Genomic DNA, 16,962 nt, shown 5'->3' on the forward strand with positions numbered 1-16,962 from the left:
GGCCACTGCACTCCAGCCTGGGAGACAGAGCCAGACTCCATCTCAAAAAAAATAAATAAATAAAAAATAAAAAATAAAAATAAAAATCTTGTTTGGCTCCATAAAAATTTATTTCTGTCATTTATACCAACTGCTTATCATTTATGCCTAATTGTCATGCAACTCAATAGCCATTATGAAAATTACTCAACATGTATCAGGCTTTGTTTTCTTGTGACACAAATCTCCACTCATGAATGTATCATAGCTTACTGCTCATGTAGTTAAGCTATGAGCAGATGCTCTCATCATCGGCTCACAGCAACAGCAACAACAACAACAATAACAAAAAAGTGTGGCTACATCATTCTGCTCAGGAGAGATTCCCAGGGAAAGAACAGCTATTATTGCTTCTAACATAGAACCCAGTTTTGGGCTTCAATTATATTTTCCCATCACTTTTTAAATCTTTATTTGGTTGGTCCTATAAGAAATACCTTTTTGCAAAGCTAGTTGATATTTTTAAAATCCAAAAGGAAAGAAAATGAAAAACTTTAATGAAATACAGGAGGAAAATACATGAAACTATTTAAAATAGCTCCCACCAACAAATATAATTCTCCAGAAATAATTTCCATCCTTGGAGACTTGAATAATATTTTAAACACTGGCTTTCCCATGTAAACACATCCATATTAGGATGTGTTTCTGAGTTCTGCTATACTTGCAAGGCAACTGCAGGAGCAGGCACACAGTTCAGACATCTGTGCTGGAGGCCAGCCCACCCTCCATGGTTTTCAAATATTGTAGCCCAACAATTTCTAACTGCTGATTTGAAAAGGAGAGACCATCATGATTCTCAAGCAGGAACCCTGTTCCAGGATTTCTTTCTTTCTTCCTGTTTTTCTGATTGCTCTGTCTACCTGGACCAATGTTTACATTCCTTTGCTTTTCTTATTCCATCCTCACTTACCCTTTCTGACACTTCTCATCTCTTCTCTCAGAGGCTACATCGCTCAGCATGAATACTTCAACTCAGGTAATTGCTTTCTTTAGTTACTTTCTTTTTCTTGGCATGCAAGCATCAAAAAATCCTCACTTGAATTACCTGTGATTCCCTTGGTTCTCTAGGCCTTTAAGCCCTTTCTAGAGAAGCGTAAACTTTGCAGAGGGCAGTGTAAATGAAAGGAGTGGCAGAGGCAGAAATGCAGGGGCTCCAGGATAAAAATCTGTCTGTCTAGCTGGCTCCGAGTCCATGGAGATTAGGATCCTGCTGTGCTCACAGGCGCCCCCACTGATTACAGTTTCTGCTTTTTTTAGGCTTTGTTTACATACTCCCATCTCTACCTATCCTGAAACTAAACTAATCCCTCTTCCCACACACCCTGCTCCTCTAAGCAGTGAGCAGTGGACCCATATCCAATTCCAACATCAATGCCAACTTTCATATTCCCATGTATGGAAGCGTGGGTAGATGTCCCTAACCAATTCTGAAAGCTCTCATAGTTTACAAGCAAACAATCATTTAAGCAAATGTAGTCTTCTCCAAATTGCACCAATAGAACAAATATAGCAACAATTATTATTCAATCCTGTCCCTGCTATATACAAAGAAATAAGATCATGAATGTTCTCCTAGAAGGAACACAGGCCATTTAGGCTTTAAATTCTCCAAAAAGCAAAGAAAACCAGAAAAGCTGGTTTCTTGGCTAAAGATGTATTTATTCCTGTTTCAAGAACAAATACACAGCCCTGAAAGTTTCTGGGCAAGAGTCAGTCTGCATATGGAATGGATAATTCAAGACCATTGTTCTTTCTAGATTATAAACCCCAGAAAGGTAGACTTGAAATGTGTCTGAATGACCAGCCTCACTTCATGTACAGGTCAGGTGCCAGCACCGAGAGGGTATTTTGGCAAATGCTGTGCACATGTGAGCCAGTGTGTGATTCTTCACACTTCTCCATCAGTACGGGCTCCTCTGTGCTGGGCACTGTGCTAGGGGCTGGAGAGAACAAGACCATTAAGATGCTGCCTTCAAGAAATCTACACTGAGCAGAGAGAGATGCATGTTCACATAAAAAAGCAGCCAAGTATTACAGGTGCTAAGAGAGCAGTCTGGGATGTCAGAAGGACACGGTAACTCTGAGCTGAGAGGGAGGAAGGTCAAGGATGGCTCCACAGCCATGAGTATACACACGAGCTAAGGTTGGCCAGGAAGGCCAGGAGTGAGTGAAAGAGGAAGAGACAGGAACAGGAAGACACACTAGTAGAACCCAAAGGGATTCGCATGGCTACCTTGGGTGTGAGGCGGGGGAGCAGAGAGAAAAGGGAGAGAGGCAGACAGGGGCCAGGCCTTGGGGCTCATGTCATTCCAAAGAAGATCTGGGCTCTTTCTCCTGAAGGTGAGGGGTTGGCATTGAGGATTTTAAGTGGGAGAGCAAGATGATCAGGTTTGGGTTCACTCTGGAAGCAGAGCTGTGAGATGGCATGAATGGGCCTCTTCCCCACTCCGGGTTACTCCTGGCCTCTTTCCACCCCCTTACTCACACTGGCCAGGGGGGCAACTGAGCAGGTGATGCACAGTTCCAGTCTGGTCTCCTCTTCCCCTTCTCAACGGCATGCCTTCCCTCAGGCAGCAGGCCTCTGCTCCACCCTTCCCTCCCCCAGGCTTGCCTGACCCCTCCTCCCAAGGGATCACACTGGCCAGTGCTGCCGGCCACTCAGGGGGAGTGAGCCTCACGCTGGGGTTCAGTCTCAACAGGCCCACCGACCTACAGAGACAGTCACTTCCTCCAACCTGGTCTTATTAGTAATAAAGGTGATACCTAGCTCTGTCTGTCACTTCTGGTTTTATTTCTCAGTTTGTTCAGATCCTGGGTGGGGAAAGAGGACTCTTGGGGAACCTAACATAAAACTGGATTGAAGGGATGTGAGACTAGAAATCAGGAGACCAGTTAGAAAGTTATTGGAAGATGACGGGTGCCCAGAAGAGGGCCAAGAGACGCCAACAGGGAGAGCGTGCTGTGGAGGGAGCAGGGCAGAGGCAGGGGATGCCGGGAGCTCCATCCATCCTGACTGCATCATGGACACACACGCTTCCCTGCCACGAGCCGCCTCTCTAAGACCACTGATCTGGGAAGTGCAAACACCACTTCAGCTTCTCTTTCCCTCAGGCCCTAGGACAGAATGAGCAAGCACAGCTGCTGTCAGCAGTGGCCTGTGTGTCTTACCCATGTATGGGGCAGGCCAGGCCGACTGGCCCCCTCCTCCATAGGGGTCCTGGGGCTTGGTGCTCAGAGCACTCGTGTGAAGAGCAGAATCAGAATTGGTCCTAAGGAGGGGGAGGAGAGAGTCTGGCTGAAAATCCATTTTCCTTAGTGAAAATGCAATAGTCTTTGTTGAATATTACCAACAGGAAAGAAGGCAAGAATAACTGATTCGTAATCATCCATCATATAAGGGGTTAGGACCTACCTGAAGTTCTTTATATCAATAACAGCCTCTGAGGATCACCCACACTCCAGAATATTTTACTTTAGACTCATACCGCCTCATATGCTGAAGCTGACAGCATGGCGATCGAGTTCGACAAAGGCGGGCCTCGGATGCACGGCTTCCGTCTAAGAGCCCCTATTCTTCCCAGCTCAGAAGCCGGCTGTGGCCAGTTTAGCCTGTGGCTATACTAGGTTTTCTCCACCTGAGAGCAGCTGTTCCTAAGTAAAGGGTCACTTAGAGCAGTGGTTCGCAAAACCCTTCCAGGAAGCAGGTGAGGTCAAGCCTACTTTCAAAATGACAGTGAAGTGTCCTCTGTTTTTCACTCTTGCCTCTGCCAAGCACGGCGGGCTTCCCCAGCAGCCATGTGAGGTGTGATGCCCCCACCGCTAAGCACGGGAGCAGACAACCCAGCTGCCTTGGAGGGATCTGTAAAAGGTGAACATTGCCACTATTTTCAAAACTTTTTTTGTGTTTCTTTTCAAAAAGATACAATTTACATTAATGTATAATGGGCTATTAATTTATTTTTTAATTCACTAGTATCTTTAAAAAAATCTCTCAATTTAATTTCTAATATCAATAGATATTCTCACGTAAACAAATACTCTTTGAGGGTCTCGATTTTATTGTATTTTATTTTATTGTTATTTTTTTGAGACAGTCTCACTCTGTTGCCCAGGCTGGAGTGCAGTGGTGTGATCTCAGCTCACTGCAACCTCCGCCTCCCGCGTCCAAGAAATTCTTCTCCCTCAGCCTCCCGAGTAGCTGGGATTATAGACATGCGTCACCATGCCCAACTAACTTTTCTATTTTTAGTAGAGACAGGGTTTCACCATGTTGGCCAGGCTGGTCTCGAACTCCCGACCTCAGGTGATCCACCTGCCTCAGCCTATCAAAGTGCTGGGATTACAGGCATGAGCCACTGCGCCCAGCCTTTTATTTTATTTTATTAGTATTACTTTTTGAGATGAAATTTCGCTCTGGTTGCCCAGGCTGCAGTGCAGTGGTGCTCACTGCAACCTCCGCCTCCCAGGTTCAAGCGATTCTCCTGCCTCAGCCTCTCAAATAGCTGGGATTACAGGCACCCACTACCACGCCTGGCTAATTTCTGTATTTTTAGTAGAAACGGGGTTTCACCATGTTGACCAGGCTGGTCTTGAACTCCTGACCTCGGGTGATTTGCCCGCCTTGGCCTCCCAAAGTGCTGGAATTACAGGCATGAGCCACTGCACCAGGCCTCCATGTTTTTTAAGACTGTAAAGTGGTACTAAGAGAACATGTTGGAGCCACTAACGTATAGCAAATTTCTGAAATTCTCCCAGATAGCTTCAATGTCTACACAGCTTTGGTTGCAAGAGATGATTATTTATTTATCTCATCATAAGGTCAAACTGTTGGCCATAAAAAGAACCGGTAAACAACTTCATTAGCCTACAGTGCTTCTTTGTGGTTCATTCCAGTGACAGCCTCAGGTGGCTATGAAGCCACGTGGCTTCAGAGGAGGGAAGAGGCAGGGAAGAGGCAGACAAGGGCAGAACCCATAGTGCAACAGAAGGAGCATGGCCACTGAGATCAGAGAGACCTGGGTTCAGATTCCAGCCTAGATTCAGAGACTTGAGAGAATATCAAACAAATGCAGAGCCCAAGTGGGAAAATCTAAATATAGACCGGGCATTAAATTATATTAAGGAGTTATTTTTTAATTTTGTTAAGTGTAATAGCGGCATTGTGGTTATATTTTTTTAAAAAGGTTCTCGTTGGCCTTACACTGCTGGAGATATTTCCAGGTACGATACTATATCTAGCCAATCATGTGACTGGGGTGGGAGGTAGGTTTGGAGAGACTGGCAGAATGCTGATAATGAGTGAAGCTGAGGATGGGCACCACAGGCCTTTTACAACACTTCTGTTTTGAGACAGCAAGACTGTCTCAAAAAAATAATAATAATATAAAATAAAAAAATATTTAAAATTTTGCACCATTCATCAGGTTTCTTTTTTATTTTGAGACAGCGTCTCTGTTGCCCAGGCTGGAGTGCAATGGCGCAAACAGGGCTCACTGCAGCCTCAGCCTCCTTGGGATCAGGTGATTCTCCCCATCTCAGCCTCCTAAGTAGCTGGAACCACAGGCATGTGCCACCACGCCCCCACCTTTTTTTTTTTTCATAGAGACAGGGTCTCACCATCTTGCCCAGGCTGGCCTCAAACTGCTGGGCTCACGTGATCCTCTGGCCTCAGCCTCCCAAAATGTTGGGACTACAGGTGTGAACCACTGTGCTCAGTTGCTTTTTTTTTTTCTTTTCTCAATCCTAGTCCTTCATCTATTAGCTAAAGCCCTTAAACAACTCACTTAACCTTTTAGAATGGAAAATAATACTCATTCTTGTAGGGTGTTGTCAGGATTGAAAAAAATGACTGAGGTGGAACTCTTACTCCTAGAGTCTGGCCCAAAGTGATCACGATAATAGCTGATGTTTATTCAGCACGTATGCTTCCCAGGTCTTATCTTGTTCAACCCTCACAACCAACCCATGATCTAGGTACCATTATCTCCATTTTTCAAATGAGTAAACTGAGGCAATCAGAAGTTAAAAAATCTGCTCAAGGTCATACAGTAAGACGCAAACCCTAGTAGTCTCATCCCAGACCTCGTGTGCTCCATACTGCCCCCTGTAGACACTCAAAAAATGGTGGGTTTTGTTTTGAACATGTATCAACACAGCTTACATAAACACACTCTGGCAACTGGCTGCTATGTAAAAAATATCAGGACAGTTAAATTGCTTTAAAATCTACTCCTACCAGGAAACAACCCATGTACCTGTTAAGTGCAGATGTCAGCCTAAACCCAGGATGCTTTTCGTCTTTCCAAGGAGGCTGCTGCCTTTAAAAACCAGAACAACATAAAAGGAAAAGAAGTCAATCCACAACAGCAAAGGAGGGCCTCAGCACTTGCATTTGAGAACTGGCTCTTCTACTCACCTTGCTCTGCAAGTCACTTAAAAATACCGCACACCTCGCTCATTTTGCTCATCATTGTTAAAATGAGGTAAGACTCAATGATCCGTCCAGTCCTGTGATCTTTGATTTCCAGTATAAAAACTACTACAAACCCATAAGGAACAGGATTAGCTAGCTGGGCAGATGAGGAGTTCAGTATACATGTAGGAGGAGCCTTGGCAATCTTGGATGCAAAAATTTTTTATTCCCCTACCAATGGCCATGAAGAGGAACAGAATTGTTACAGTTGCCCAGGGTATGAAAATATTAAGTCTAGCCAATCCTGGTGCTCTGAAAAGCAGAAGACATTTCTTGGATACATAAAAGAAAAATATCAGTTTGGAGATGCCTTTTACTGATGTAATAAAATATTGTATTTATTCTACAACCCTGGATCCCAAGATTCTTGAGGGTGGCGGAAAACCTACCTGAGGTGGGGACGCACTTTTACCCATCTTTATTTCCTTCCCCAGACCCAGACTACAGTATACACAGTAAGTGCTCAGTCAGTATTTGCCCAGAGAATGGATGGAGAGTAGACTTCAATCCGGAGAGCTAAATATTTTTGATACACACATTTTAAATGCCTCCTAAATCTGACTTGGTGATCTAAAAATGATACTAGGCACACAACAGATGCTGCAGGGGCTTTTTCTCAGTTAATTCTATTTTCTGTTAACCTCTGTATTGGGTACAAAAATACTCAAAGAGATCTTAAATCAAACACACTGTGCAAATTACCATTTTAAGAGTCTTTTGTCCTTTTCAGCAGCTTACTAAGACATTCTGAGAAAAAATGCTTATTTTTCTAAGTCTCAAACATAAGAATGCCATATCTGAGTATTCTGCTGGTAAACATATTCCAAATGTGTTTCTATTTGGTTTTAAATATGAAGATCTAGATTTCTTTAAATAACTTTTCATTTTAGACTTTCGTATAAGCCTACCGTTGGAAATGCTTAGGTGTTTGTTTCTGTTTTTGTTTTTTGAGATGGAGTCTCACTCTGTTACCAGGCTGGAGTGCTGTGGCGTGATCTCGGCTCGCTGCAACCTCCGACCCTCTGGTTCAAGCAATTCTCCTGCTTCAGCCTCCCAAGTAGCTGGGATTACACGCACACATCCTCACGCCCAGCTAATTTTTGTATTTTTTAGTAGAGACGGGGTTTCATCATGTTGGCCAGGATGGTCTCAATCTCCTGACCTCATGATCCGCCCACCTCAGCGTCCCAAAGTACGGGAATTACAGGCGTGAGCCACCGTGCCCAGTCAATAAGGTGTTTTTTGTTTTTGTTTTTAAGAGATGGCATCTTGCTATGCTGCCCAGGCTGGAGTGCAGTAGCTATTCATAGGCCCCATCATCGCACACTACAGCCTCAAAACTCCTGGTCTCAAGTGATCCTCCCACTGAATTTAAATGTTATAAGAGAAAACAGGATTCTATGCTTTATATTAGCAATTTCCAAACAACATTCAAAGTGGATAAAGTTAAGTGAAATTATCTAAAAATAACACATGCCCATCATATCTTTTAAAGTATGGCTTGCTTACCTTGGCCAACTCTCATCCAGAGGCTGTGAGGAATAATTGACTCCAAAAGCACTACCATCAAAGTAGAATTTTTAATAAAGGAAAAATACAAATTAATGGAAAGTTGAAGCAGAATTAGCAAGGTGGACTCACGGATAGTTAAAACAACTGAGTTTTTGGCTCTTTATCCCTGTACCTGACAGCTCTTCCTTCATGCTTTCTCTTATCACCCTGCCTCAAGGACAGCCTATTCTGCTGTCTTCTAACCAGTGTTTTCTTTGCATGATTTTTTGTGGGGTGTTTATTATGTTTTACCCGCCTGGCACCTTTTGTTTTCAGGAACTGTCTCCACTCTTGCTCCAAACCTGGTAACGTTGCCATTCCCTCTGTGCCACACATGAGGAACCCAGGCCCAGGATTCTAGTCTAGGTACTTTAGCCCCTGGAAACAGTGTTTGGCTCAGGGATAGGTTCACGACACAAACAGAACCAAGGAGAGTGCTTTTGAGTGGAAAAAAAGGAGTGCCCCAATAGGGGTGGTGAGCCCGAGGGCCTTCTGAACCTGGGGGTCTCCCCTTGGAGAAAGCCTATCTGTCATGCCTGAAGTCATCTCAGAAGTGGTACCTCAGAGGTAGGTCTCAATGATATTATATGACTCCTTGGATCTAGCCCTTGAGCTTCCAGTGACATATGCCAATACATTTTCTGTTTTTAAGTTAAGGTGGGTTCCTGGTATTTATAACCAAAAAAGAGGCGCATTAGATGTGTGAAGAAACGTAAACTTTCCAGTGTTATTGGGGGCACTGTCTTATCAATGTTGTATTGTTCACGGGGTCTAGCATGGCTTAGAGCATATTCCGGACGCGTGGAGACACAAATGGGATGCTGCACTACACACCGAGCAGAGAGGCATTGTTTTCATTCGTTTAGTTAACTGTTCACACACAATAGCCTTCTGAAGACACTGTTAATCATATTATTTTGGTAAGAAATCTTCAATGATTTTGTTCAGCCTAAAAGGCAAAATCAAAACTTACTGGCTTAGTAATTGTGGTGCTCCACAATTTGGGGACAATGGCCTCTGCTGCTCTTGTCTTTCCTTCAGCTGTCTGAGTTCCACAAACACAGCCTGTATTTTCCTGCCCCTCTGCCTTTGCTAATGCCATTTCCCCTATCTCTCCTCTCCTATGTGGAACGTTGCCTTCTTATCACTCACCCAAACCAAGCCCATTCCTTTTGTCTCCTGGATCGCTGATTAGATGAAATATACATTCGGCAGTTACCAATAATACTTTTCATCCCAAACCTTTATTTCTTAAGGTGGACATAATAAAGAAGATACAAGCTACCCATTAAGACAGAAATGTGAAAACAGATATCTAAGCACCTACTGTGTGCCAGGCCTGTGCTGAGTTCACACTTTATTTAATCTTAATCCTGAGAGGCAGCTATTTCCCCCATTTTACAGCTGAAGAAACTGAGGCTCAGTTCTAGAAGAGCTGAGAAATCCAAGATCAATAGCAGGCCTGGTGGATCAGGGGTCAAACCCACAACTCACTGACATCAAAGCCTGAGAGCTCTCCGCTAAGCTATGCTGCCTCTCAGAAAACAGTGAACTATGCCAAATGCCCCCAGAAAATAGAAAATAGTACCTGGAGTGTTCTGGGAAGAAGGATGGAGGCTATAAGGTATCATTGGCTCGGGCTCAGGAGGAAACAGGAGCCTTGAAGGAGTGGGCCCCTATCCTGCAGGCCTGGGCTGGGCAGCTCAAATAAATACAGAATCTGGAATTAGGAAAATGGAGGCTCTCATGAGTTCTTAGTGATTTGGTGGGAAATGTCTTCTTTGCCAGGAGAAGCATTAGGATTGCAAGTTTTATCGTCTATGTATTAGTTTTCTTTGACGAGTCTCATTATCTTATGTCTTAATTTGACCTTAAATCGATAAAATAAAACAGATAATTTCCAAAGAGAGACATTTCTTCAACATTCACTATTAGGCTTAACGTACATGAAGTACAGATGAGGTGAGACCACAGTAGGAGGCAGGAGAGGAAAAGGTGATAAATAGGAAGGCCCATGAGAGACAAAACCTGTCAGTATTTCTGCTGGCCACGCCATTAGGGAGGAAACACTGAGCCTCAGAACCTGTGGTTATCTGCCTTTCTCTTTTCTGCAGATTGGATGAATCTGTGTTCAGAAACACTTAATTTCAGGAAGTAGAAGTTTACCATTTTTCTCAGTACACTGCCATCTTTAAACTCAATACCTCTGATTTCATAGTACTGATAATACAAATTAGAATGCAGTGGTGTAATAGTCACGTAATGATCAAATGTTGGTGATTTCAATGTTGAGGTATGAGCTAGCATTGTAACCTTCCTGATATTAACAATGTGAAAATATAGTAAATTCCTGGAAATTTTTAATATAATTAGGTTGAGGCATCAAAAGTTAAAAGATGTGACCTCCGAGCTCTCTTAATTTTTACTATCTCATCTAATTTAGTGAATATTTGAAAACCCAAGAGAACCACTCATGTTACACACTTACAGTTAACGCAAGGAAATCTAGAAAAAACTTATTTGTTCTTTGGAAAATTTCAGAAAACTTCATTCAGGTGGCTTTAAATTACTCCACAACACTGACATGCCCTAAGTCACAACCTTGAGACAGAGGAAACACTCTTATTTATAAACTTGAATTTGCCATTTACTCAAGAAGCATTTCTGGCATCCCCGCCAGGTGCCAGCGTGCCAGTGGAAGGGCAGCACAGGCCACAGGGCTTTTCACAACCACATCAGCACCTCCTCTGTTGCTTCCTTAGTTAAGCTTAGTGAAGCCTTTGGCTCAAGAAGATTTCCACTTAAAAAAGGAAGGCAGGGAGGAGGGATAATGAAAAAGATAAACAAAGAAGAGGTGGCTGCAATGGATGGAAACAAAAATTAAAGTTTAAAAAAAAAATCCCCACACTCACATGGATCTTTTCTTATCCTTCTGTGCACGCCTCTCTGCCCCTCTGCCTTCCGTCCTGATGTTCCCTGGGGTCTTGTGGCCTCAGAGCCGCAGGCCAACCTGCTTGCATTGCTCTGAGAGGCACAGGATGCTCTCAGGATCACTGGGCACCAGCTAGAGTGGGAGCAGGTGGAGGGGGTGGCGGGAACCTCCGGGCACAGGGGCTTTAGGAGGCGTTTCCTAAGAGCTTCAGGGCCAGTGCCCGTCTTCCTGGTGGAGAGCCCCCGTCCTCCATGCTCGCTTTGGCCAATCCCATCCTTCCCTCAGCCCCACTGTCACTCACAGTCCAGTAACTCATAAATCCATACCTCCAGCTCCCAATAGTTAAATTTGTGAACTCCAAATGCATATTTCCAACTGCCTACTCAACTTCTCTGCCAAAACACAGCTCAAATTCTACCAAAAATCCAACCAATCACTGTCCCCTTAATCTGTTCCTCTTCTTATAGTCCATCTTATTTAGTAAGGCCACGTTCTACCAAGACACTCAGGTTAGGATCTCAGAGTCATCCCAGTCTGCTCTCTCTCTCCCCAAGCCTCTGCAGTTCTGTGCAGGAAAATCTTCCTCCTTGAATTACTGCTTCAATCCATCAACACAGGGACTGCTGTTCCTCTCAACCTGCGGAGTGTTAGAAGGAACAGTTCTTACTCTTCCCCAAAGGAAGGGGAGCAGCTCTTCATCTGCTGATAAGAGAGGACATCAGCTGGCCCGTTTACCAGTGGGTGGGGTTACTGAGTCACAGAAGCTGAAAACAAGACCCGCCCCCGTCCCTTTCTTTGTGCTGCTTGACCTGCAGCTGGGTGAACAGGCGCAGGGTTCCCTTCTCTTGGCTTCCGGTCCCTTTGCGGTCAGGGTACCTGGGCAGGGCTCGGGGCAGCCTGGAAGCCAATCATTTCTCTCCTGCTCTGGAACTCTGTGTTCTGCCAGGGACACGGTTTGTGGGGCATGCCTGTGGACTTCCATGCAGCTGGTGGGGTAAGTGGACTGAGAGTCTGGTTAATAGAACCCACCCACCACGACAAGTTTCAGGCTCAGATTGAATACAGAAAACTGGCCATAATTTGGCTCCTTCCTGATTTCTCAGCCATGTGTTTCTTGTCATTCTACTTCCTTTTGTCCCTTTACCTCCAACTGTGTCCCACTAGAAGGCATCTTAAAGTGAAACTGTAAGGGAGGATATGAGTGGCATCTTTTTTAGTCCTTGCATTTATAAGAACATCCTGTTTCCCTCAGCACATGAGAGGCAAATAGATTGCATGTGGTATTGTGAAGTCAGAATATTTACCCCTTAAAATTCTAAAAACTAATGTTTCCTTGTCCTTCAAGATAAGATGGGTGTTAGGTAAAAGCTGGATTTTGTGATCACTTAAGTTTTGGAAATCCTGGGTTAAAGATGAGAAGTTTCTTAACTGCAGGACTTTTCAGAGCCCTAATATATATGGTCAGGCTCCGAGAGGAGATAGAGAGCATGGTGTTTCTCAAATGTAATAGGCCATGCATTTCAAAGAAACAGTGTCCTACAAACCAATGTCCTAACATTTTCCTCTCATTATGATGAAAAGAATCAAAGCAAGGCCCAGCCCAGAGAGGAGAATCATTCCTAACTCTGGTAGGTCTTAAGCATCTCTTCATGACCCTCCATGCTAGTGAACTCTTGACTTCCTTTAGAGGAAGGCATTTTCTATGTTTCTTCAGCATGTCTCCTTCTTTCTCAGTGTGTTACCCACAAGTCTGAGAAAATATTTTATTTGCTATAAATTTATGTTAATAGTTCAGAAGTTCAGCGATGGTGTTTGGGACACAGCACATCCGCCAACCTTGAGGAGTGCGAGTAAGAAGGGCTGCTACAGACTGCGCAGCTGCAGAAGGGCAGAAGAGCTTCTATTCCAAGTGCCCAAGCCCAGGCCCCCAGCCAGAAGCAAGCCCTGGCAGTGCCTCTCCTCTGCCTGTGTGGGGCTAGGCCAGGGCCCAGCTGCAGCTGTGTCTTGGTCTTGTGTGGCCGCCCATGCCAAGGGCAAAGCCCACTCCAGAAGGCATCTCCTGTGCCAGAGCTCTGTGTGCTGTGGCTGCCCACTCTGAGAGGAAGCCAGAATATTTGTTAAACGTGTTGATTTTATTTGCGATCACCCTATCACAGGAGCGAACCCTTAGAACACATGTCTAAGCCAGTGTGTCTTAAATAACACTCAAGCCGAGAAACAGCTGTAATAAGAGAATTCTGATTTTTTCCTTTTGTTCTAACAAAGGTTCAAGCCAGTGTTTTATACTTTCAAATGATGAAACTTCATTTAAAAAGTCATAGACAAATGTGCAAGGCCACAATTTTAGGCAAATTATTTCACAACTAACAGAATGAAGGCTGTGAAAGCAAAGATGGAATCACAGCCCTCCTCCTCTAAGTTCTCTGGAAGAGATTAACACCAAAATAAAATCATCCCATTTCACGGACCCTTGATTCCTCAAGAGACTGGGCTAAAGAACTTTCTTTGCATCAAGAGATGTCCAGTCCTAGGACCCCAATATAAGGGCTTAGGAGACCACAAAGACATGGCTCGTGATCAGTGAATCTGACTCACACTGTCTAACAACTTTAATTTCTCTGCATATTAACTTGGTTTTTGCTTCCCCTTCCTTTAGGAGTTGACTAGCTTTGCTTATGCTCTCAAGTTGATCCATACAGTGCCAGATTATACCCTATCATAAGAGATAGGGTCCCCTGAACACAAGAAGTCATCTCCCTTTCTGGGACTTTGCACCACATTCTCTTCCCTCTGCCTGGAACATACCTCCCAACTGCTTTACTCTCTTAAATCTCAATCATTACCATCTAAAGCCATTTTCCTTTATTACTGCCTGTTTGCTGTCATCTCCCACAGGACTGTAAACTCAAGAAAGCAGGAACTATGTCTTCCTTATTCATCACTGGGTCCCCATGCTTAGAACAGTGCCTGGCACAGAGAAGGGGCTCGGTAAATATCTGCTGAATGAACACTTTATCCTCTTACTTCTTAACCTTCAAGCCTCAGATTTTCCCCCAGGATGCCTTCTTTTGTTTCCGCAGACTGGTTCACGCTACACCTCTGACGTGCTCCCACAGCCCGAGCTGCCTCCCTGCAGACGCCATACCTGCCATGGCTGCTTATTTGCTGAGTAGCCTCTCCCACTGAACTCTGGGCAACTTGAGGTCAGGGGCCATGCTGTTTAATGTTACAGTGAACTAAAATGTCTAAAACGGTGTCTGACCACTAGCACATAGTTAACAAATAATTTTTGTAAGAGAATGAACATTCTACTCTTTTTTCTTCAATACCCTCCTCTATTTTGGCTAGTAAAGCTATATGTATGCTTATACATTTAGACTGTACTTCAAAAGTATCTGAGATAGCCACATATACATACACACATACATATATAGCATAATGTTTAAACTAATATATAGAAATGAGAGCACTGACAAGAGAAAGAGGGAACTGAGAACTGAAAAAATATGCACTGTTTTTTTTTTTTTTTGAGACAGAGTCTTGCTCTGTTGCCCAGGATGGAGTGCAGTGGCGCGATCTCGGCTCACTGCAAACTCCACCTCCCAGGTTCACGCCATTCTCCTGCCTCAGCCTGGGACTATAGGCGCCCGCCACCACGCCTGGCTAATTTTTTGTAATTTTAGTAGAGATGCGGTTTCACCACGTTAGCCAGGATGGTCTCAATCTCCTGACCTCATGATCTGCCTGCCTCAGCCTCCCAAAGTGTTGGGATTACAGGCGTGAGCCACCGTGACCAGCCAAAAAAATATACATTGTTAAATCAAGCAAAGAAACACTCAAAGTCTTTTGCCTGAACATTCTTGGCAATTTGGACAGTGGTTTGATGTACTACTCCATCCTGACATGTGCAAATTTGCTGATGAATTGCCTCCATTTCCTTTTGCCTTTTTCATTCGGTGTCAAAGTTATCACACATTCCAGAATAGATTCTCAAGATCATTTATCATCTTTACTTTCCTTGATAACAGCCACATAATATACAAAATCAGAAGTCAGTCCTTCTGTGGACCAAATGTGGTGTGTCCCTGGGGGTGGGAAAAAGGGGAGAGACAAACATTCCCTGGGGTCATTATCCTTGCCTCCAAATAGATTAAAAACTGCAAGAAGCTTGAAGGCAAGAAAAGTTGGGGTTTCCCTAGGGTGCCCCCACAACTCCTGGCTCCCTTGTACAAGGTCCTCCTCACTGCGAGTGGACGCAGGTGGCATGGGGAGGGTAGAGCACAGGGTGGGCCATCACCTGGGCCTGGTCTGAATCCTGAGCAAGTTACTTCACCACACACTCAAGTTTCCTCATCAGAAAATGAGGGTTAAAAAAATAAACGACTCAGTGAGTTTTTGAGGACTAAATGACACATAAATTGCCCATCACAGTGCCTGGCATGGGTAGGTGCTCAGTAAACATGAGTGCCCTGCCCCCACTTCCTGGTTTCTAGGCTTGTGAAGCCAACTCTACCATCACTGCCAGGAATTCAGCTCTCCGCAGCGAGACCCACCCCGCCTTTCTTCTCCTTCCTCCCCCCTGCGACCGAGTACTGAGAAGAATGAAGTGAGAGCACGGTCCCTCCTGGCACACTTCTGTGTCCTCTCCCAAAAAATCCAGCTCAGTTCTGTTTCCCAAAGCCTTCGGCACAATGCTGGTCGCACAACAGCACCCACCACTGCCGCCCCATAAACAGCACTGATTAAATGAAACTGTCCGGTGAATTCACCATATCCTTTCCTTTATTTCTACTTAACAGCATAGAGTTTGGTGTGACTCTACATCACTGCATGAGATTTTCCTATATTCTGGGTTTATTTTAGTTATCACTTACTGAGTTTGAAACATCACAAATAGAAAATCATATGAAATTTCATCTGTAAGTTCCAAAAGCGGGTCAGCAGATCAAAAGAAATACAAATACATCACATATCTGTATGTCCATTTTTGCTAGATAAACTAAGTCTCTCTAACCTGATTCAAAGTCAGGTTTAACTCTAACTTGGCCAGTTTCTGGAGAAAATGCTCAGAACACCCTGCAATGGGACTGAATTACAGGTTGTTTTTGTTGTTGTTTCGTTAAACTGAACTTTATTGATGCTATCATAAACACCTACAGCGATGTTTCCAAATGCTGACTGCAGAGATGTTTCTCGTTTCCAACTCATTTATTTGTATTGCCTCCTTTCATCAGATAAATGAAGATTTTGAGGCCAAAGGAGAATTGCAGGGAAGATAAATCCTGAACACTTTTCAAACATTTCAGAATGCACACTCCCTTTGAAGAGTAAAAAAGGATATTTGTCGCCCTGGCTTGTCCCCAGACCTTCGGTGCAGGGGGTGGAAGCGGTTCCTGGATGGCCTCTCCACCAGCCCGTGATGGCGGGTTCCCCGAACATTATCAGCTTGGTGAAATGACGGCTGCAGAGAGAAGGGAAGAAGAGTTGGCCTCCAACCATGAAATTGTCACTCACCCCCAAGAACAACTGATAACAACAGCAGATGAAAGGACCGATTTTACAGTTTTACTATTATACATTAGTGGGCCTTGGGTCAAGGTAAATAAAGTAGTATATGGAACCATTTCTTTATAATAACCTAAAAATAATGAAAAATAGTCTGTAGTGTGTTAAGAGGAAAGCTGAAAGAAGAATAAAAGCTGTCATGCAATTGGGGGAGGAGAATCAGAAGATGGTGAATTCATATACTAAATCCCAGAAAACTAGAAAGGACACTCTGAAACGTAAAAGAGGTATATTAAAGAAACTGGCAAGCCATGAGGCACCTATTTGTTCTGCACGGTGTCTTTTAAAATATTTGATTGAATTCACAATGTTTGAAAATTCAGACTTGAGGATTCTAGGGAAAAATCAGAATTTTTTTTTTTTTTTTTTTGAGATGGAGTCTTGCTCTGTTCCCCAGGCT

At 44.0% G+C, this 16,962-nt stretch overlaps 1 protein-coding gene across 1 annotated transcript in view; it reads right to left on the bottom strand.

Moving 5' to 3' along the window:
• Nucleotides 1–16,962, bottom strand: part of CRTC3 (CREB regulated transcription coactivator 3) — a 131,350-nt gene that overhangs the window by 40,294 nt on the left and 74,094 nt on the right. Inside the window, exons 4-6 of the mRNA XM_011947416.1 lie at nt 8,024–8,085; nt 6,297–6,359; nt 3,211–3,311 (exon numbers count right to left, since the gene is read on the bottom strand). Of these exons, the coding sequence (XP_011802806.1) occupies nt 3,211–3,311; nt 6,297–6,359; nt 8,024–8,085 (226 nt within the window). The remainder of the gene's footprint in view (nt 1–3,210; nt 3,312–6,296; nt 6,360–8,023; nt 8,086–16,962) is intronic.

The sequence above is a fragment of the Colobus angolensis genome, unplaced genomic scaffold (assembly GCF_000951035.1).
Source record: "Colobus angolensis palliatus isolate OR3802 unplaced genomic scaffold, Cang.pa_1.0 Scaffold264, whole genome shotgun sequence".
Classification (NCBI taxonomy): domain Eukaryota; kingdom Metazoa; phylum Chordata; class Mammalia; order Primates; family Cercopithecidae; genus Colobus; species Colobus angolensis.